General features: G+C 34.5%; 1 protein-coding gene across 8 annotated transcripts in view; it reads left to right on the top strand.

Moving 5' to 3' along the window:
• The window catches only part of DENND1B (DENN domain containing 1B), a 260254-nt gene that overhangs the window by 156850 nt on the left and 79331 nt on the right, over positions 1–24073 (top strand). For all 8 annotated transcript variants that reach the window (XM_012459584.3, XM_064360208.1, XM_064360210.1 and 5 more), the window contains one exon: positions 11841–11966. In XM_012459584.3, the coding sequence (XP_012315007.1) occupies positions 11841–11966 (126 nt within the window). The remainder of the gene's footprint in view (positions 1–11840; positions 11967–24073) is intronic.

The raw sequence follows: 24073 nt of genomic DNA, 5'->3' as shown, positions 1-24073 counted from the left end.
TTTTCACCTTTTAGCAGTTGAGATTTTGAATGGAATATCATATTCCTTATTTTAAAAGTAGGATCATAATTAAAAAGCTAGATGCATTCATTAGGCAGAGTTTCTTTAAACGTAAGTCTCTTCATCTCATCTTAATCATTATATTACAAAGTAGGCATTTCTGTCTGCCTAGTGGCATGTCTTGCAAAAGAATGAGAGAGTTTTTGAAGGCAAGAAGAAGAAGGGGGCCAATTATCGGCTTTTGCTTCCCTGCCACCTGCCAGCGCTTTTCCTTTTAATTAATGATCTGATGTTACTGGTCAATATAATAAGAAATGCTTGTACAGTTGGGGTCAGAAAATTCTGGCTTTGATCTTCCTCAACTTTCTGAAACATTTATTTGTTTTCTCTAAATTATTTCAGTTTTATTTTAATCTTTTCTATCCTGCTGAGGGCCACAAGAATGAAAACCTACACTGTTTGTCATTTGCTTTGGCAGAGCAAAGACTGCTTACTTAGAATTCTATTTGTAAATTAAACTGCAAACCCAGTTTGTCATAAAAGACATCTGATCCTTTTGAAATGATGAAAACTGTCTTTTGTCTGTAAAGGCTGATAAATTAAGTGCCAGTTCTCTCCTGGTCTTTGATCTTGCGGAGGGTTGTGTGTGTGTGCGTGTGTCTGCAGCTTATAATGGGACATATTCTGTATGTCACGTTAAATAGTCTCCAAAAGTGCATTATTTTCGGCCTTCATATTCCTTAGTACAGGACAAAAATGCAAACTAGTACTGTCTCTGTATATATTTTAATGGCTACTTAAAAATATTTTTATAACATAGTTCTAAGTTAAAATAACTTCCTTTTAAAAAAAGCAGTTATCCTTTATATGGATATTAAAAATTGGAAATAAAAATACCTTCAGAGTGCATTTTTCTGTAATACTGAACTACTTTGAAATCCATTATTAAGAAGTTTGAGAAAGTGAATATAAAAATCCTAAAGTCAAAAATACAATAATACCAGCCTTGATTGTCCTTCTGTCTAATGATAGGAAAAATATGATTTTAAAATCAAAATCAGATTACTTATGCCTATATATAATAACCTAAAATACTTGCTGAACTTGAGGCACATTAAAATTGAACTACTTTATCTTACTATAGTAAAACTTACGATATGAATGTACAAATCTAAACCTAGGCCAGTGAACAATTACATCTTTTCAGCTCATTGTAACTAGATTACCTCATTGTAAAATTTTTGCAAAAACAAAATCACAAATTTCATTTAAAAATCAATCAAAGTATTATTCACTGAATAGAGAAATAATTATGAAAATAGAATCCGAACTTTTAAGAATGCTTTCCTTATGTGCATGTACTTCCTACTGTTAATGCCCTAAGGAGAAAGATTGTTAAAAAGAGAAAGAAGAACAAAAAGAGAAAGAAATTCAGCTTTTCTGTACATGATATTAAAATTTTTATAGGCAGCTTCAATCATAGATGATTATTGAGAAAAATAATCTTTGAAATTTTATTTTTTGATGGGTGATTCTTTTTTAAATTGAAAAGTACTACTTTCCTAGTAGAATTAGTTTGATGATTAAAACATTTATTTAAATATATGGAGAAGTTAAATAATATTCACACATGTAAAAGTCTAAATATATCGAATGACAGAAGGGACCATCTTGTTATTTACTCACAAACAACAATATAAATGTAACTGAAATATTTAAAAATACAGATAAAAAGTTACACTGAAAGGTGGTGTAGATTGATGAAATATATGTTTGAAATTAAAGGACACGGACTTATAGAGAAATTTAAAGAATGGACAAATAAAAACAGCTCTGAGGTGGAGCTCGGACCATTTACTGAAAGTATGAGATGTTTAGAGTTATAATAATTTTTAAAAGCTATTTTAGGTGATTTTTGGAACCCATTTCTAATGAATTTAGCTATTTCATCAATTTTATAAAATTATCTCTTACAATTTTGGAGAAAATAGGATGAAGCATCATATTTTTTAGAAGCTACCCTGCCTCCACTAGACAGGACAGTTGTAAATGTTTTAAATGAGATGTGTTAAAATCACAAATGATCTTACTAAAAATTTTTGTGTGTAGTTTAAATTGATAAAATATACTTGAAACCTGAAAAATGTTACTATTAATATTGTTTGATTATTTAATAGGTTAACTGAGATTTAAATGGGAGGGGGCTTTTAAAATCATTCACTAAAGCATTTAAATTATGCTTACAGGCTAGCTGACTTTCTATGCATGTGTACTCTATTATTGTGTCAGATTGACCAGTGGTCTTGGCTGTTCAAAGGTCAGTGGTCACAGTTGTCCTGAATTACTAGTTCTTTTTTCCTGTGGACCCTCTGCTGTGTTGCATGCTGTAATCTTCTTAATGGCTTCATTCCAATATTCACACATAATATTTTAGATTTATTGACTGTTAGAAATACTACCATGCCAGTAGCAGTTCCGCTACTCTTAAGGTATTTAAAATTGGAAAAATAAATCAGGGCAAAGCTTTCAGGATTCCTTTGTTTTCGTTAAGGGAGGGGGAAAACCTCTTTTCCTGTCTTCTGACAAGAACACTTGTTTTTCGATTTCATCATTTCACTATAGATTTGGATCATTAAAAGAAAAAAATATTTTATTGGGAGTGATTTTAACAATATTGATTATTACATGGAATAACTTTTAAAGGCAGTAGATCCAATAAAGTATACTCTTGTAGTTTTTGTCTATGAATATATTTTGACTTTTTTTTTTAGTGGCTGTGCCAAATAGACACCTTCAAACATATGTAGTGTAGTTTGAATGTTTTGAAGTAAAAAAAGTAAATGTTAGGACTCAGCTACAGCGTCAGCCAAAGTTAGTGTTATTGTAGTGTGTTTTTAAGGGTGAGAAAAAGAACCAATTGAATTAAATATAATGTTTGAAATCTCAAATGAGTTAATTTTAATTTATGAAACTGCAGTATTAAAACCTCCTATTCCAAATACATATATAATTTAGTTTTAATTACATAATAATTTAAAATTATTTCTGAGATATTCCTGCTCCTTTTAATTTTTATCATAATTAACGTTTTAAAAATCAATTTGGAGGTTGTTACTATTTCAAATATAAATAGGATTACCCTCTTACTAGGAAATTAAACTAATAATTATAAATATAAAATTTAGGAATTCTCTTATATGAATATTAAATTAAACAATTATAAATTCTTGTTGATGAAAGCACATTAGAATTGACATCTGAAAAAGTTACATGTATTAGAATATTCATTACAATAGGCAAGTTTTGTGATCTGTATTGCTTAACTATCTCTAATAATTTAAACTCATTAGATTGTAAGAATAGTAATAATATCCATAGATCAGTATGCTATTCCTATTTTAGATAAGAAAATCAAGGCACAGAAAGTATACTGTTAATGTTATATCTAGAGATTTAGTTCATAGAGGATGATCCTCAGGCCTGTGTCCCAAAGAGTTTATCATTGTCCCTTTCATATAAATGTGATATACAATGTAATGAATAACTCATTTAAAATATAGAAGCTTATTTGCCATTTAATCTTGTTGAAAAAATACCAGTTTGATCCATTTGATTTAAATTAGGATTTTCAGCACTGTTTTTAAAACTTCATTTTCATCTTGACTGTAATACTATTGGAAATAATTTTCTGTTTTCTACTATGAGGGTATAGAGAAAATATGGTACACTTAAGAGTTATTGTACAAGTCACTGTAGACCACTGTATGTTATATTATAGCTATATTTGGTATGAAGCATATTTAATTACAAAAACATTAAAAAGACCTTATAATGATGCTATCTAAAATATGTATATTATAGTGAAGGTTTCAGGAGTAATAAGAAGGAGTGCATTAAATGGTTTTATTGTGGAAAAAAAAAAAAAAGGAAAGATACAAATTACTCTGAGTCACCAAAAATCATTAAAAGCATACGAGAACTAGAGAAAACCTTTAAAATTCTGGTATCGAACGAGATTTTTGAGTATCTACATTCATGTGAATTTATTAATTTGGGGATAAGTTGGAAAGAATTAGTTTTTTCAGAGAATTTTAAAATAAACTTTTCAGAAAAATATTAAATTATATAAGCACATTAAACTTTTAAAACCACACAGATTGTCAATGGATATGTTTGATTCACTATTTTCTGTAATCAAACATGAAGGTCTAACATGTTAAATTGTCATAATATATGTTATAAAGAAAAAAAAGGCCCCAGAGAATATTATATTAGTTCCAGGTTTGCCACAGTTCTGCTATAATCCTTATTGTGTTTAATGGTAAATGAAGTCCCTAACAAATTTCTAGGGTGGTCAAGTTAGAAAGATTCATTCAGCTTCTAGAGTAATTTGGAGAGCATTTATTACTTCAGGAGACAAATATTGCTTTTAGTTTGCCCTTGGAAAAGTATAGTCATACTTTTTCCTCTCTCAATCCCCAGTTGTTAGAATTCAGGCATCTAGTTGTACCTTGCTGCCACCAACAGCCTTGGTACAGTGCTTTGTAAACAGGCATTCAATAAGTGATTGCTGAAAGGAAATAGAATTGCATTTCTTTTATCTTTTGTAATAGAAGCTTACTTTTAAATTCTCTGTTTACAGTTACCTCCTAGAACATTTTATGAGGATATTTCCGTTTGACTTTAATAATAATGAAAATGAGAAATCTGGAAGCATATATAAAACACACTTTTTAAACTATGAGTATAACCTTTTATTTCCTGTATTTGGAAAAAGAGACCACGTTGTGATGGCAGTCATTGTGCTTCTGCATACTCAGCTGAATGTCTGGGGAAACTCAGCTATTCTTTTAAATAGTTATTTTCAGAGATGTAATCATTTACAAAGTAGTTTTTTGTTTTTAGGTAAACTATTATAGATTTTGCTGTTCTTCCAACTGTTTTCTTGGCGTATATTTTAAAAATATAAACCTTAAATGCTAAAACAAAGAAAACAAAAGCAAAGCCCAAAAACCGTAACTGTGCTTCTAAACATTTAAAAGATTGTTGTTAATTTCTCTCAATTGAATAAGAGAATCTGGCTTTCCTATAGCAATGATCCGGGCTTTGGTAATCTCCCCCTTTATGTGTCTGTACTTTTGCCATTCTAAAGTTGATTTATTGTTTGTTACTTTTAGTGATTTTAAGTGCTCAATGAAGTTCCTTGGCTTTCTTGTGGCTTTTCATTTCCAACTAAATTACCTAGCCTTTCTTTTAATGTCTTCCTCCCACCCACCATGTATTATCTTAATAGCACGCGTCTTTCTCTTGTTATCGCAGATATTTCTTCCTAAAAAAGGTAAACCTTGATTTGGGCTTTTAAAATTATTTCCAATTTATTTCTAGTCCTTTAAATTTTTGATTTTTCCACATTCAAGCAACTTTTTTTGTGTGTAATATTGTGAGCACTGTCACAGTAGCAGTACCCAAACCTTGCTGATATCATAATGACCTGGTGACCTTTTAAATGAATTATGTTTCTGAGCACTATCACAGATACTTTGATTGAGTCAACTAGAGGAATGAATGTAGAATTGTGCCCAAAGCAGGTTGTTAGATTTGTTCATTTATTCATTCATTCAGCAGGTATCTGTCAAGTATCTGCTATGTATACACATTGTGCTAAGAACTGGGTATACAGTGAACAATCAAACATATACCCTAATTTCATAGAGTTCATGGTGTGTTAACATTCATGTAGTATTACAAATGGAGACAAATGTTATAGAGGAACAAGGTGCAGTTGGAGAGAATTACAGTGGGATCCTAATTTAGATTAAGGGTGAGATAGGTAAAGGCTGGGCCTTTTCTAGCTCAGTGATGCAGGAAAAAACCACGTGTGCCTCTGTGGTGCAGCAAGGAATTATCTTATGTGGTAGTGCATAAATTATTGAAGGCTCAAGTGTTCTTTTCCAGCTTAATAGTAAAGGCTGCAAGCCTGAGGTTTAATTTTTCTTATGACCTGGCAGGAACCTGATGCTGTGCCAGTTGCACGGAGGATGGGATTTCAGGTGCACCAGTATGAGAAACTATGGAAGCAATTAGGAGCTTGATCTATATTCTTATCTCATATCTCTCATATATCCTTTATACTGTTTGTTTTTCTTTTAGGTGGTATATTAATTAGGGTACAAGCTAAGCTGCTGTAACAGAGGGACCTAAATACCCATTCTTAGATCAAAATAGAAATGTATTTCTCTTATGTAACAATTAAGAGGTAAATTTCCCAGAGATGGGGGCAACTCTGCCATCTTCAATACATAGCATCCAACACCAGGTTTAAGGTGGCTATCCTGTGCTTTTTGTCTACCTTGCCCCAGAATAAAGAGGAGAATTCAGAGAGGGGTATTCATATCCCTCTGTTTTAGGAACAGCCTGGAAGTGTCATGTTCCTCAACTCACATTCCATTTGTCTGAACCCAGCACTATGGACACACCAAGTCCCTAGGGATGTTGGAAAATAGCTGAGTTAACCTAGCGTTGTTAAATATGCACCAGTCCAAACTTAAGATTTCCATTACCAAAGAAGGGAGCGTAGATGTTTGTGGACTCAAACCCATCGCTCCTATAAGTAAACTGATATGGAAATAATTTTAGCCAAGCTGAGATGCCATTCTTACTAGTCTGCACACTCAGATCAGCCTTTTGTGGTCCAGCCAATCTCAGTGTATCAGTCACATCTTGCTGCAGAATTGGCCTGAATGTTGATGAGTATGAATAAGCCAAGTGGGAGGAGGAAGAAGATGGGAGGAGAGAGAACATATATAAAGGTTTTGCTATGGGGAAAAGGTTGGTTAATTCAAGACTGGTAGCTGTAGTAAGATGAACAAAAGAATTATGCAAAATGAGTCAGTAGAGATAGGCAGGGGCGATCATAAAAGATGTGTCATTCTTGTTAAAGACCTTTGGATTTTATTGGAAATTTATTGAAGATTTTTAGCATAGAAATAGTGTGATACACTTCAAGTTAAAAAAAAACATCACATTGGTTTCTGGGTCCTGGATCACCAGGTATAAGAAACAAAGTAGGAAGATCCATTTGGAGACCATTTGTAGTGGTTGAGGTAAAAGATATTAGTTGCTTGAACCTGATGATGGCAGCGATTTAGAGAAAAGTAGACAGATTTGAAATTCTGTGGCAGAGGTAGAACTGATGTATTTAGTATGGGAGATGAGAAAGGATAAAGTGTTGAGGAGGACCTGCAGTGTACTTTTTGAGCAACTTGATGAGTGGAAGTGATGCTGGCATGACATGGAGCCTGAGGTGGAGATAAGAGCAATTTTGGTTGTCTTAATTTTAATGTTAAGGTCCCTCTAAAAGGAAAATAGTTGTAGATGATGCCATATTAGTATTTGACAGGTACTTTAAACATACAAAGACGCAATGTAATGATACGCTCTGTAGGTAAGTATATCATATGCTTTTCATTTAATAAAAGGTTACTGTTTTAATCCTCAAATAGAAGTTTGTTAGAAAATTATTAAGAGAGGAGTATTAATTTTGTTTCTTAATAAACTGAACTTTAGAAAGGCTAAAGAAGTGTAGGGATTTTATCTAATTCATGTGATAACTATAACATGATTCATGGGAGAATAAAAGGTTTTAACTTTATAACCTTGTTCTACAGCAAATGATTATCTGACACTTTAACTTTTCTAAATGTATGTAGTTTCTAGAGAACAGTTTAGTTATGTGAAAGGAAATATTTAAAAATATCTTGGGAGTGTTTTAGGTTGTATAGATTATCTAAATACTATTTTAGAACACTTATTTTTATCTTCTCTCCTTTACCCTGATCTTTCCCTTTGTGGTCATTAAAAGTAAAATAAAAATGTCTAAGTATAGCAGTTAATATATTTTTACTGCAAAGACACATCTAGAAATCACATCTAAAAGTTAAGTAAAAGAAGAAATCTGCCACTTCTCGGAAAAACTCAGCCCTCTTATATGCTCTGCCTTCCTGGCTTACTCTCCTTTGGTATAATTACTTATTACTCAGACTGTGTGCACATGACTTGCATTCTTTTAACGTGTACATGTTTGCTGTGTTTACTCATGTAATTCTGTCTTTTATACAGTCACTTTAGTGCTAAGAGGGTAAAACTGGAGAATTGGTGGTAATATTATTCATACTGCAGTGAATTCCCACTGTGCTAAAATCAGGGTTATAATTCTGCCCATGGGTGGCAGGTTGGAGGCCTGAATTCTCACTCAAAGGAATTTAAAACATTTGATAAGAGCAATGAAATGATGCTTATTTCTGAATTTTCATTGCTTAACTCTTTGTTTGTGATCTATCCTAATACTAGATTAGACTAAAAAAATGTACTTACAGAGTGTAAAGTCTCTAAAGACAGTAAGATAAAATGTCCTTTGTGAATTAATCTGTAGACATTGGAGGCTGAGGCTAGTTTACTTTCTTAAGAATAAAAAAAGAAAACAATTGCTACTTTTTCAATATTAATAGAATTATGTGATAATAGCCATATGACTAAGGTTCCAAATGCTTTTCTGAATTCAGAGTTATGTGTGAGTATAAGTTTTAGAATTTCATGGGAAGATGTATGTTTATTTCATAACTAAACGTAGAAGTTTGGGAATTAAAGCAGAAAATACTCTTTCCTAGACCAGATATTGAAAAAGTGCAGGATAGACACAATCATTTTTATAGATAAAAACTGCTAAAAGCTAATTAGCACTGCAAAGGGCATTGGTAACTGGTGATAATTTACTCCAGTGATATAAAGTCCAGACACACAGCAAGGTCGATGCAATCGTTTTATATTATATTAACATTCTTATATCTAAAACTGATTTTTAAAAACAATTGTATTTTTACAGACTATTTTTAAGCATTCATTTGCACATGTAGGAACACTTAGCTGCCCTTCTGGTCTCTGAAGAACAGGAACAACCTCAGTTGTACTGACAATTGAAGCTCACTAGAGTAGGTCAAGGAAAATTTCTTTTTATATAGTTTGCAAAAGTTGAAATAATATAGAAGAAGGCAAAGGAAAAATGTAACTGTGTTTCTTGCCAGGCAATTTTAGTTTGAAATCTGTATGAAATTAGATAGTATATTCATGTGGAATAACACTGTCCAAAAAAAAAAAAAGTGAGCCACATATATGATTGTATTTTCTTGTAGCCACATTAAATAATAGAAGAAATAGATGAAATTAATTTTAATGGTGTATTTTATTTAACCCTATATACAAATATTATTGCTTCCAAATATCAATATAAAAGTTACATGTTTATATTATATTTTTTTAAAAATTACATTTTTTACTCTTATGGCAAATCTCAATTGAGACAAGTCAAATAGCAAGTGCATGTATGACTGATGGCTACCTTATTGGCCGGCATAATTCTAGTACAAGTACTTTCTTTTTCTTATTTTCTACACATCCAAAGGGAGCTCAGGAATTATCATTGACTAGTTTTGGAAGTGAAGACTGCATATTTATGATTTGGTTCGGGATGGCTTGTGGCAGTGGCAGTGTGTTTAATACTCCTGTATAACTCAAGCAGCAATTATGCAGTCAAGGATTTGGTATAAAGGAGGCTGAGGAATGGCTTGACTTGCCTGTATTCTTAGTGAGCATACGTGTTGTGATTGTCCTGAGAACATTGTGTTCTTGATTTGTGGAGAATTGAGTTGTGAATTTCGTATTTTATTTAAAAAATACACTTTAAGTAATTTTCTTTTGCAGAGATGTAAGATCATTTTATTTTTATTTTCTAAAGTAAAAATCTTTTAAAACCAACTATTTATGTATAATAATACTTTAAAAAGACTGGCATCATATTTCTTACATCATAATCTTTTTTGGGGGTAGATATAGTAATTAAATATGTATGTTGATATTCACTCCCATTGTTAATTTATTGAAGGCATTTGAAACTTAAAAATAGCATTAAAAGTTTCAGAATAAAGGCATTAATTTATTTTGGTAATTATTACTGTTTGAATATGTGGGTTACCTAAATATGCATTTATTGAGGTTAGATTCTAATAATAAAAACGCTTCTTAAATGAATCCTGGTTTATGCACTTTGTGTGCTAAATGAAATTAGGCTCTCAACTTTTATCTGAATCTATGGAGCTTGGATGTAAATTGAAAAGATCACAGCTATGGGGAGAAGACCTATACTGCAAAGGCCTTTCTGCATAGATTATGAACATAACTCAATAATTTTTTCAAAACTGTGGTTATAATTGGACCCAATGGGGATCTGTTTCTTTGATCAGATCACAGTAACTGTGACTTTACACTGGAAAATGTCACTACTGTGAAGGTTTATCACCTGTAGAGCTGGTCTTTTCTCTGATGCTGTGTTCATTTCTCATTTGCATTATTCAAAGTTTAGTTGTTAATTAGGTTGACACTTCAATTACAATCATCTACAAGCGAAGTCAGGGCTACTTGCATAAAGTAAAAATTTCCCTTCTTGCATATATATATGTGTGTGTATATATGTATATGTGCATGTGTATGTGTGTGTGTATATATATATGTATGCATATGTATGTATGCACATATGTACATAAAGAGGAGAAATGACACTGTTTTGTTATATGATAGTTTAATAAGGTAACAATATGCTCTGTTAAGTGAGCATTCTAACCACAATTTGTCTTACCAGTTTTTTTCTAAATAAAACAGAATTTTTATACAACTTAACATGTTTCCATTTTAAGCATTGATGAATATATATGAGAACCAATATTTTTAAATATACAGAATATAGTTTTCTATTTTGTATGAAAGGAATTGGTACAGTGAATTGGATGCATAGGAACATTTTATATTTCCTCCTCCTTAAAAAAGTAAGAGTTCATATCAGGAGTATGATCTCATTTAAAATTCTGTTCATAAATAATAAGCATTGTCTAAAATATATAGCACTTGAAATTAGAAGAAATGTATGAAAAATTACAGCAAACTTAAATACCTTTTTAAATTATGCAGATTTCTAAATAAGTTTTTCTTTGATTTAGGAACATTAGTATTTTAATCTGATTACTGGATCATGAGGCAGTGATACTGAACTCAAACCATGTGGTAGTGGAAAAACTGGACAGAACTGTGTTTGGATGCTAGCTTTGCCACTTATTGGCTACATAGTAAAGGCAAATGAATTCTCATCTTTGTTCCTCTATTTCTTCATTCACTAATGGGAATATGAATGCTTTTCTTAGAAGACTGTTGTGAAGATTAAATGAGACAATGTATAAAATTTGCATAAAATTCTCCACTCATGGTATAATTTCAATAATTTTATCTCCTCTTCCCTCTTTTTTATCTCATAATGACAAAAACTATTCAACAAATGACTGGAAAATTACATATGCAAATGAGACTTCCAAAAATAAAATTAAATGGTAAGTGGTTCTGGAGGACCTGTAACAAATAACCTTACATAGCAAAAACGAACGAAACCGAACCTGCTGCATCTCAAAACAAGTAGACACATGTTGTAATTGCTAAAAATCTGCAGAAAAGTGGCTCACAAACAGTTTATTGTAAAATAATTAAAGCTTATTTATGTCAAGAGGCCTTGGGAAAAAAAGAGAGCATAAACCAATTTGCATTAGCACGTTACTCTCCTCTCCTGCTTTCGGTTCAATTAACAGATCAGCAGGTGCTCTCTGCAGTTAAAAAGATAAGCTATCAGGGAGGAGGATGAATTTTTGGCTGACCTGCAGACACTGTGGTTTGCCTGCTGATTGGGTTCCTACCTCGCTATACCAATTTCTGAGGTGTTAATTTAACTGTTCCTCTCTGTCATGCAGGTCTCGGCCTTGAAAAATAAACTGAAGAAGCAGTCTACAGCGACGGGTGATGGAGTAGCTAGGGCCTTTCTTAGAGCACAGGCTGCTTTGTTTGGATCCTACAGAGATGCACTGAGATACAAACCTGTAAGCGTTTTGTTTCATCACTGTTTTAATTTGCTGTTTTGTGGTTGTTTGGAATGAGAAAAAAGAGACATCATTTTAATATCATACCTTGAGAAAGTATCATGGAAGTCTTTTAAGATCCCGAATAGTGTTTTGAAACAAACATTTCATCTCCAGTTTTTGACATTTTATTTTTAGTTTTGTTTAGTACTCTTTTATTAATATTTCCCACAGTCTTTGTGTCACCTTATTAATGTTCTAGAATTAGCTTACCCCTTAACTAATTAACCCTTAACTAATTAATGAATTGTTGAAACACCTGATCTTGTTAAGATCATTAAGAAATTCATAAGACAATTGGGCTTATTAGATTAATGAATTTAGAAATGACAGGTGCAAAGTGATATTTAAGAAAAATAGAACTTGAAGGTTTTACAATATTTGGAAATTTGTTGTCTTCCTAACTCATGGCACTTTGCTAAGGTGGGCTTATCTCTTTAGCATATCTTAGCTCATTTTCTCATTCTTTCTGTTTTAGTACACTAATTATTAATGTGTAGAATTATAGCCAAGTTTTTGGAGCGTCCACAAAGGTGCAAGTCAAAATACATTTGTTGCTCTCTCTGAATTGTTGGTTAGAGTATGTTAGGCTGATTTTACAGAAATTATTACACTATTCTTCCTTCACTGGGTGAATATGTTGTAAGAAATAAAAACATTGATTAATAATAAGAAGACCTGCTATCGAATAGGAATCTGTTACTAAGCTGTGTAACTTTGACCCATTTCCTTAGTTTGTCTAGATTTTGATCTTTGTATTTGTAAAATGAGAATTCTTATACCTTCCCTCTCTATCTTTCAGGGTGGTATAAAACTCAATTGTAAACTGTGAAGCACTAAACAAATGTGAATGGGTTATATCTTTTCTAAATCGACTTCTGAATTAGTGGTTCCCACTCAGGTGGTCCATATAGCTCTAAAAGGCTATCAAATTATTGGAAGGAGTCTTTAAATACATGGGCAGATCAGCTGCTGTTTCTATACGTGTGTTTGTCTAGTTTACATGCTAATCTTTTTGAGATATGTGTATATTTTTAAAGCATTATAAAATTCATAGTACTATTCAAAGTATACATACCTCACATCGGGGAGTCTTAAAAAGTTGTTTATAGTTACAAGGGTCGCATTAAAAGACTGGAAACCAATAATCTATTCTATAGTAGAGCATATTTATATTTGAATTGTTCAACATCAAATAAAACATAAAAATGAGTTTGAAACATAAAATAATGATTAATTCTAGTTAAGTCAAATTTTTAAAATAGGGATTGATTTCAAGTTTACAGTACAGGAATGAAAGTTAAAAATATCACTTTGCTTGAATTTTGACATAATTAAATACATATTCATCTTTATAAATAAACTTTTCATTTTTAATTTAAAGTTTGTTAAGGACTTCAGATTTGAAGAAAGGAGCAAATTAAAGTGAGGAGAACATTTTCTTAAATGATTTAAGCTATCAGTGTGTTGGCTGCTGAGTGAAATTAACAAAATATTTCATATGTAGTATTAGTAACTAATTGTAGATTTTATTATTTAGTTTTTCTCACCCTTTAAGCTTCATTGAGCAGATAGGAGTGTAAGATTTCAGTGAATTAACCTTTTTAAATGAAAGTCTTAAAAGCCAGATTGATAGTATCTGCGAAAAATGTTTAATTTTGTCAGAGTATCTTTCTTATTTATTGATCACATTTTGTTATAGATTTATTTGTTTAGTTGTCTACATTTTATTCTTTTTACATTTGTTATTTTCTTCTTTTCATTTCTGCTGCTAATTCTTTTTAGGAGCTGAGGGATAGTATTTTCATTTTGCATGCCTTTACATTTCTTCTGACTCAATCTTTGAATGAAAGCTTCGTTTTTAATGTATACTGAATGTATTTAGATTATTTTTCATCTATTAGTTTCACAAGAAATAGTTTATAAGGAAAATGATTTATTTCTTTTTTTGTGCATAAGCTATGCTTTTTCAACCACTACCTTCATAAATTACCCTGTACCATAATATATGAAAAGTATATTAATTTTTTGTTTTATAACTCTTTTTGGTCATTGGTATAATAGGCCAATGTCTTCTCTCTGCACTTAGCCATTTTTTAAATAGCAACCAAAATATATTTTAAATCAGCCAAATATATTTTGCTTGATATTAAAAAAAGGGCTAAGTGCCAAGAGAAACTTCAAAAACATATTTAAGGTGTATTCTGTAGCTATTACAGTACAGTTGGAAAGGGAAAGATTACTAAGTAGGTGTCAATGATGTAAATTATTTTACTAGACATTACTTTTTAAAATTTTATGATTGTTTACATACATAAAAATAAAACATTATTTCCCTTACTTTTAACAGAATTAAACCTATAGGTTAGATCAATGACTGACCAGTCTCAGAAGCCATCTCTTCACTTGGCATTCAAGGCTCTTACCATGGGCAAGCAGTCTGTTTTCCTTTTTTCCTAAACTTTGACCTCAGTTTAGAGAATTCTGCCTGTGGCTTCAGATGTCTCAAGCTTCTCAGGCTTCCACACATTTACTTATAATGTTCTTTCTTCTTGGCAATGCTTTTAATCCTCACTTTTAATAGCCATTTAGTTCCTTCGTGATCCTGGAAGCTGTAGTTTGTACTGACCCCTTCTTTCTATGAATTAATTATACTTATTTTACTTAACACATTTCTTCACCCTTTTTCACATATTATTTGTTATATCACATTGTTATTTTGACTGATATTTATAATTTTGATCACTATTAAAACATTAACTGATCATCAAGCACCCATTGGATGCCAGGCATTGACAGGCCCATTGGGTAAGTGGTTTTGTTGAATTTTTACAAGCCTTCAAAATATTACCCTTTATATTTTAAAGATGAGGAAATGATACTCATAGAATTTAAGTAACCTTACTGTTTAGCTAGTGAACAGTGGAGCTTAGATTTGAATCTGTTCTTTTCACAGTCCCTTTCTTGCTCTAGTATGACATATTTCTGTTCTCCTTGCCTCAGTTACCATATGATATACTTCTCAAGATATATTTCCTGAATGTACTTTACTTCTAAATGAAGATACATGAAAGGCATTCAGTATTCACTAATGGAAAAATAGAAAGTCTTCAGAATTTTCTTAACGGAAACAGGTGGTATAGGCATCTCATAGTGGGTATATAAATTGCGGAAGTGATTTGATCTTTATTCTATTTCCATTTATAGTTTTGTTTACCTGGAGTAACTTATACTATTCAAAACAGCTTCATCCTCTTCCCTCCAGTCTTCTAATTCTTCTCTTCCCTTCTTTGTCTTAATAGTCTACACAGCAGGACTGAATATATTATATGAAAAGGGAGTTTTGATTTGTCTATTTTTCTTTCTCTGTAGAAAATCATCTAAAGTAAAAGTCAATGGCCAGTTAGGTCATTGTATAAGAATACACTTCTTATTCTGTTTATTTAGATGCATTATAGATATAATTTATGTTTATCAGATATATATTGAGTACAGCTATAATAGACCCTCTCTGAAGCTTCTGGACCAAAAAATAAATAATATTAAGCATGTGTCCCCCCTCCCCTCAGGAGCTTATAGTAATATAGGCTGATGTAGTCATTTCTTCTCTAGCAGTAGTAAACCAGATGAATCAGAAAATAATAAAAGAAAACTATGCTTCTAAATCTATGGGAAACAAGAAACCTGGGAGATAACTATTGAATATGTGCATTTTTCTAGAGAGAGCATTCATATCTTTCACCGTCTTCTCAAAAATGAACAAAACCAGAAAGAGTTAGGATTCACTCCATAGAGTCAGCAGAACCAGTCATAAATGACCTTTCAGTCTGGAGAGTTTCAGCTTTATCTTACAATTAATGCACAGTTTTTATAATTGTTTATCATGGGAATGCAGTGCTTAGCATTGTGTAGTGGAAAGGTCACATTTATGATGTTGTTCATGTTAGATCGAAGTTGAGCAAGACCAGAGGCAGGGAGACAAGTGTGGCTATCATAGTCTTATTGAAGAGAGAGCAAGAAAGGACCTCTGTGAATATCCTAAAGGCTCAAATCTCAAAGACCTTAGGAAGGAAGACAGGAACACTGGATGACAATTAGGAGAAAAATACCCTCCAGGATGATTTGCATATTCCTATACAAAACTAAATACATATGCTAAATACTGCCAAAAAGTAGCTTATTTTATAAATTAAGTAGTTAGAATGTCTACACTGGCAACCCTAAATATGTTGTTACTTACAGTGCCTAATCCACACTCTCTAAATATTACACTGGCATGATTGGCAAATACCTACTCTTAATTACAGAGAAAAATATAAAACTCTTAAAGTTTTTGGAAATTTAAATAAAGTAATGAATATTTTACTCTTTTTCTGGATTTTGGCCAACAGCAAGTTAGCTACTTTTTGAGAGTTGAAAAATGTGAGATAAAACTAATGTATTAAATGAACTAAAGAAAAGTGATAAGAGCACAAGACTCTGGAACCATACTTCCTGGATTCATCCTCATTCTGTGATAAACTAGTTGTATGACTTTGGGCAAATTAATCTATTAGGGCTTTGGTGTTCGCATTTGTCAAAAAAAGTAATGATACTTCTTGGGTTGACATGTAGTAAATGCTGTTTATGTTGCTGTTATTAAAAATAAAATATTAGAGTCAGCAGATTTAGTAAGGAAAATCCCATTAGCATAACCACAAACAATGCATCTTTCTAGAAAGGAAACCATTGCCTTAAACATGACAATACTTTTTTTTTTTTCATTATTTCAAAACACATTTTATTTTTATTTTTTAAAAATTTATATATATATATATATTTTATATTGCATTTTAGGTTTGGGGGTACACATGAAGGACGTTCAAGATTGTTGCATAGATACACACGTGGCAGTGTGATTTGTTGCCTTCCTCCCCATCACCTATGTCTGGCATTCCCCCCATGCTGTCTCTCTCCCCAGCTCCCCACCCCCTGCTGTCCCTCCCCTATATCCCCCCAATAGACCCCAGTGTGTGATGCTCCCCTCCCTGTGTCCATGTGTTCTCATTATTCAACACCCACCTATAAGTGAGAACATGCAGTGTTTGATTTTCTGTTCTTGTGTCAGTTGGCTGAGAATGATGGTTTCCAGGTTCATCCATGTCCCTATAAAGGACACAAACTCATCGTTTTCGACGGCTGCATAATATTCCATGGTGTATGTGTGCCACATTTTCCCTGTCCAGTCTGTCATCAATGGGCCTTTGGGTTGGTTCCAGGTCTTTGCTATTGTAAACAGTGCTGCAATGAACATTCGTGTGTATGCATCCTTATAGTAGAACGATTTATAATCCTTTGGATATATACCCAGTAATGGGATTGCTGGGTCAAATGGAATTTCTATTTCTAGGTCCTTGAGGAATTGCCACACTGTCTTCCACAATGGTTGAACTAATTTACATTTCCACCAACAGTGTAAAAGTGTTCCTATTTCTCCACATCCTCTCCAGCATCTGTTGTCTCCAGATTTTGTAATGATCGCCATTCTAATAGGCGTGAGATTGTATCTCAATGTAGTTTTGATTTACATTTCTCTAATGACCAGTGATGATGAGCATTTTTTCATATGCTTGTTGGCCTCATGTATGTCTTCTTTTGTTAAGTGTCTGTTCATATCCTTCGCCCACTTTTGAATGGGCTTGTTTGTTTTTTTTCTTGTAAATCTGTTTTAGTTCTTTGTAGATTCTGGATATTAGCCTTTTGTCAGATAGGTAGATTGCAAAAATTTTTTCCCGTTCTGTTGGTTGCCGATTCACTCCCATGACTATTTCTTTTGCTGTGCAGAAGCTGTGGAGTTTGATTAGTTCTCATTTGTCTATTTTGGCTTTTGTTGCCAATGCTTTTGGTGTTTTGGTCATGAAGTCCTTGCCTACGCCTATGTCCTGAATGGTTTTGCCTAGATTTTCTTCAAGGGTTTTTATGGTGTTAGGTCTTATATTTAAGTCTTTAATCCATCTGTAGTTAATTTTAGTGTAAGATGTCAGGAAGGGGTCCAGTCTCTGTTTTCTGCACGTGGCTAGACAGTTTTCCCAACACCATTTATTAAACAGGGACTCCTTTCCCCATTGCTTGTTTTTGTCAGGTTTGTCAAAGATCGGATGGTTGTAGATATGTTCTGTTGCCTCCGAGGCCTCTGTTCTGTTCCATTGGTCTATATCTCTGTTTTGGTACCAGTACCATGCTGATTTGATTATTGTAGCCTTGTAGTATAGTTTGACGTCCGGTAGTGTGATGCCTCTGGCTTTGTTCTTTTTGCTTAGAATTGACGTGGCTATGCAGGCTCTCTTTTGGTTCCATATGAAGTTTAAGGTGGTTTTTTCCAGTTCTATGAAGAAAGTCATTGGTTGCTTCATGGGGATAGTGTTGAATCTGTAAATTACTTTGGGCAGTATGGCCATTTTCACGATATTGATTCTTCCTAACCATGAACATGGAATGTTTCTCCATCTGTTTGTGTCCTCTCTTATTTCGTTGAGCAGTGGTTTGTAGTTATCCTTGAAGAGGTCCTTTACATTCCTTGTTAGTTGTATTCCTAGATATTTTATTCTCTTTGTAGCAATTGTGAAAGGCAGATCGTTCTTGATTTGACTCTTTTTAAGTCTGTTCTTGGTGTATAGGAATGCTTGTGATTTTTGTACATTGATTTTCTATCCTGAGACTTTGCTGAAGTCACTCATCAGTTTCAGGAGATTTTGAGCTGAGATGATGGGGTCTTCTAGATATATAGTCATATCATCTGCAAATAGAGACAGTTTGACTTCCTCCTTTCCTATTTGAATGCCCTTTATTTCTTTTTCTTGCCTGATTGCTCTGGCCAGAACTTCCAATACTATATTAAATAGGAGTGGTGAGAGAGGGCATCCTTGTCTAGTGCCTGATTTCAAAGGGAATGCTTCGAGTTTTTGCCCATTCAGGATGACATTTGCTGTTGGTTTGTCGTAAATAGCTTTTATTATTTTGAGATACGTTCTGTCAATACCTAGTTTATTGAGGGTTTTTAGCATAAAGGACTACTGAGTTTTGTCAAAGGCCTTCTCTACATCAATTGAGATAATCATGTGGTTTTCGTCTTTGGTTCTGTTTATGTGGTGAATTACGTTTATAGACTTTTGTATGTTGAACCAGCCTTGCATCCCTGGGATGAAGCCTACTTGATCATGGTGGATAAGCTTTTTGATGTGCTATTGCAATCGGTTTGCCAGTATTTTATTGAAGATTTTTGCATCTATGTGCATCATGGATATTAGCCTGAAGTTTTCTTTACTTGCTGAGTCTCTGCTGGGTTTTGGTACCAGGAGATGTTGGTCTCATAAAATGATTTGGGAAGGATTCCCTCTCTTTGGATTGTTTGGAATAGTTTCAGAAGGAGTGGTACCAGCTCCTCTTTGTATGTGTGGTAGAATTCGGCTGTGAACCCATCTGGACCTGGGCTTTTTTTGGGTGGTAGGCTCTTAATTGCTGCCTCGACTTCAGACCTTGTTATTGGTCTATTCAGGGTTTTGACTTCTTCCTGGTTTAGGCTTGGGAGGAGGCAAGTGTCCAGGAATTTATCCATTTCTTCCACGTTTACTGGTTGATGTGCATAGAGTTGTTTGTAATAATCTCTGATGATGGTTTGAATTTCTGTGGAATCTGTGGTGATATCCCCTTTATCGTTTTTTATTGCACCTATTTGATTATTCTCTCTTTTCTTTTTTATTAATCTGGCTAGTGGTGCATTTTGTTGATCTTTTCAAAAAACCAGCTCCTGGATTTATCGATTTTTTGAAGGGTTTTTTGTGTCTCTATCTCCTTCAGTTCTGCTTTGATCTTAGTTATTTCTTGTCTTCTGCTAGCTTTTGAGTTTTTTTGATCTTGCTTCTCTAGCTCTTTCAATTTTGACAATAGGGTGTTGATTTTAGATCTCTCCTTGCTTCTCATGTGGGCATTTATTGCTGTATATTTTCCCCTAGAGACTGCTTTAAATGTGTCCCAGAGGTTCTGGTATGTTGTGTCTTCGTTCTCGTTGGTTTCGAAGAACATCTTTATTTCTGCCTTCATTTCATTGTTTATCCAGTCAACATTCAGGAGAAAGTTGTTCATTTTCCATGAAGCTGTGTGGTTCTGAGTTAGTTTCTGAATTCTGAGTTCTAACTTGATTGCACTGTGGTCTGAGAGACTGTTTGTTATGATTTCCGTTGTTTTGCATTTGCTGAGGAGTGATTTACTTCCAATTATGTGGTCAATTTTAGAGTAGGTGCGATGTGGTGCTGAGAAGAATGTATATTCTATGGATTTGGGGTGGAGAGTTCTGTAAATGTCTGTTAAGTTTGCTTGGTCCAGGTCTGAATTCAAGTCCTGGATATGCTTGTTAATTTTCTCTTGTTGATCTAATATTGACAATGGGGTGTTAAAGTCTCCCACTATTCTTGTGTGGGAGTCTAAGTCTCTTTGTAAGTCATTAAGAACTTGCCTTATGTATCTAGGTGCTCCTGTATTGGGTGCGTATATATTTAGGATTGTTAGCTCTTCTTGTTGCATTGATCCTTTTACCATTATGTAATGTCCTTCTTTTTCTCTTTTGATCTTTGTTGGTTTAAAGTCCATTTTGTCAGAGACGAGAATTGCAACTCCTGCTTTATTTTGCTCTCCATTTGTTTGGTAAATCTTCCTCCAACCCTTTATTTTGAGCCTTTGTGCATCCTTGCATGTGAGATGGGTTTCCTCACACCGATGGATTTTGGCTTCTTATCCAATGTGCCAATCTCTGTCTTTTGATTGGGGCATTTAGCCCATTTACATTTAGGGTTAATATTGTTATGTGTGAATTTGATCCTTCCATTTTGATGCTAGCTGGCTCTTTTGCCCGTTAGTTGATGCGGTTTCTTCATTGTGTTGATACTCTACCATTTGTTATGTTTTTGGAGTGGCTGGCACTGGTTGTTCCTTTCTATGTTTAGTGCCTCTTTCAGGAGCTCTTGTAAAGCAGGCCTGGTGGTGATGAAACCTCTGAGTACTTGCTTGTTCGCAAAGGATCTTATTTTTCCTTCACTTATGAAGCTTAGTTTGGCTGGATATGAAATTCTGGGTTGAAAGTTCTTTTCTTTAAGGATTTTTAATATTGGCCCCCACTCTCTTCTGACTTGTAGGGTTTCTGCTGAGATATCTGCTGTGAATCTGATGGGCTTCCCTTTGTGGGTAACCCGACCTTTCTCTCTGGCTGCCCTTAGCATTTTCTCCTTCATTTCAACCCTAGTGAATCTGACAATTATGTGCCTTGGGGTTGCTCTTCTTGAGGAATATCTTTGTGGTGTTCTCTGTATTTCTTGGACTTGAATATTGGCCTGCCTTGCTAGGTTGGGGAAGTTTTCCTGGATAATATCCTGAAGAGTATTTTCCATCTTGGATTCATTCTCTCCGTCACATTCAGGTACACTTATCAAACGTAGATTAGGTCTTTTCACATAATCCCATATTTCTTGGAGACTTTGTTCATTCCTTTTTGCCCTTTTTTCTCTAATCTTGCCTTCTCGTTTTATTTCATTGAGTTGATTTTGACCTCTGATATCCTTTCTTCTGCTTGATCAGTTTGGATGTTGAAACTTGTATATGCTTTGCGAAGTTCTTGTGTTGTGTTTTTCAGCTCCATCAATTCACTTATATTCCTCTCTAAGTTGTTTATTCTCATTAGCATTTTGTCAAATCTTTTTTCAAGTTCTTAGTTTCTTTGCATTGGGTTAGAATATGTTCTTTTAGCTTACAGAAGTTTATTACCACCCACCTTCTGAAGCCTGATTCTGTCAATTCATCACACTCATTCTCCATCCAGCCTTGTTCCCTTGCTGGTGAAGAGTTGTGATCCTTGTAGGAGGAGAGGTGTTCTGATTTCAGGTGGTTTCATCCTTTTTGCGCTGGTTTCTTCCCATCTTTGTGGATTTATCCACCTGTCGTCTTTGTAGTTGCTGACTTTCTGATTGGGTCTCTGAGTGGACGTCCCGTTTGTTGATGATGATCTGATTTCTTTCTGTTTCTTAGTTTTCCTTCTAACAGTCTGTCCCCTCTGCTGTAGGAGTGATGAGGTCCACTCCAGGCCCTGCTTGTCTCGAGATCACCTGCAGCGGCTGCAGAACAGTAAAGGTTGCTGCCAGTTTCTTCTTCTTCTATCTTTATCCCAGAAGGATACCCACCAGATGTCAGTCTGAACTCTCCTTTATGAGGTGACTGTGGATACACGGGGGTCAGGGAGCTGCTTGAGGAGACAGTCTGTCCTTTACAGGAGCTCAGGTGCTGAGCTGTGAGCTCCATTGTTCATTTAGAGCTGCTGGGCAGGTACGTTTAAGTCTGCTGCAGCAGAACTCATAACACCCCCTTTTTTTCCCCCCAGGTGCTCTCTCCCTAGGAGTTAGGGCTTTATTTATTAATTTCTGTTGTGCTGCTGGCTTTTTTCAGGGCTGCCCTGCCCAGCGAGGAGGTAGCCTAGTCACAGTCTGCCTGCAGAGGCTTTGCTGAACTGCTATGGGCTCCACCCCGCTGCCGTGTGAACTTCCCTGCAGTCCTGTTTATACAGGTGTAGTTAGAACTGCCTCAGCAATGGCGGCCCACCTCTATAATGATGGACTCTCTCTGTAATGGCGGGCTGCCTCAGCAATGGCAAACTACCTCTATAGTGGCGGACTGCCTCAGTAATGGTGGACACCCCTCCCCCACAGAGCTGGACCATCCCGGGTTCAGCTGTGCTTGCTGTGAAACTCTCAATCCAGAGCATTTTTGATTGCTGTTCTTTAGTAGGGGTAGGACCAACCGAGCTGGATCACCTGGCTCCCTGCCTCAAAGCCCTTTTTCTTTTTTTTTAAGTTGAACGGTCAACTCTGTCTACCAGGTGTTCCAGTCGCCTGTTGAAAAGGCACCGGGACCTGTGTGATTTCCTGTGCGGCAACCCATTGGACCTGCCCCGGCTGAAACAGCCGCGCTGAGATTCGTGTAGCTTTTTTGTCCAGGAATCTTCTGGCCTGGCTCCCTGTTTCAGTTCCCTTTTTAATCAGTTGAATGGGCACCTCTCTGCCAGGAGCTCCAATCACCAGCTAAAATGGCACCCAGACCCGTGTATTTTGTACGGAGAACTGCTGGCAAAACAGCCACGCCAGCAAAAACAGCCACGCCAGCCAAACCAGCTGTGCTGGTGACCCGTGGAGCTCCTCCGCCTGGGAATCTCCTGGTCTGTGGGCAATAAAAATCTGTCTGGAAATGAGGCATCCACTCACCCTCCACGCTTTCACTGGGAGCTGCAATCCTGAGGTGTTCCTAATCAGCCATCTTGGATCCCTCTGACACGACAATACTTTTAAATGATTGTATTTAATAACTAAGAAAGGATCTTCCTTGGAAAGGATCTCTGTGTTATCACTTCTGTCCCAAGCAATTACAAATAAGTCAAATTTTTGAGTAACAGCTAAGGCTGAAGAAATGTTTGAGTTAAGATATTATTTCGTATATTCAGAGACATACTTGATTATACTATCTGAGAACCCAGAAGTAACACTCAAGTTTATTCCCTTTAATGCTTAACGTGCTGTCATGTGTTTCCATCACTCAGGCTTTCCTAGGCCGCCTTCAACCACCTCGCTAATGGATAAAAAATTATTTACTTTAAAAATAAAGATTGGTTAGTAATCCAGGCCTCAGTTTGACAAGTTGGAGGAGTTATCTTTCAACTGTTTTTGAGTATTTTCTTTAAAACATTATCAGTAAGTAATGTTATATTTAGTGATTAAGTGTAAGCAATTTAAACACAGGGTTGGCATCCATAATTTAAAAGGCCATTCACTAAATATTTGTCTTAACATTTCCATTTAAGAAATTTGTGATTGTCAACTTGTTAAAGAGTTTTAAAAATTCAAGTTGAAAAGTACCATGTACTCACTCCTCACAGTTTTATGGTTATGAAAACATTCTACGTATCCTTTCATGTCATTTCTCCTGCTTAAGCATAGATAGATCTGTTTATTTGAGAGATGGTTGCTACCAAAGACATAGTTGGTGTGCATCTGGCT

Source organism: Aotus nancymaae, unplaced genomic scaffold (assembly GCF_030222135.1).
Source record: "Aotus nancymaae isolate 86718 unplaced genomic scaffold, 86718_ANA_hifiasm-v0.15.2.pri h1tg000039l, whole genome shotgun sequence".
In the NCBI taxonomy this organism is placed as follows: domain Eukaryota; kingdom Metazoa; phylum Chordata; class Mammalia; order Primates; family Aotidae; genus Aotus; species Aotus nancymaae.
Note: the sequence above shows the minus strand (reverse complement) of the source record. Positions and strands in the feature narration are given on the sequence as shown.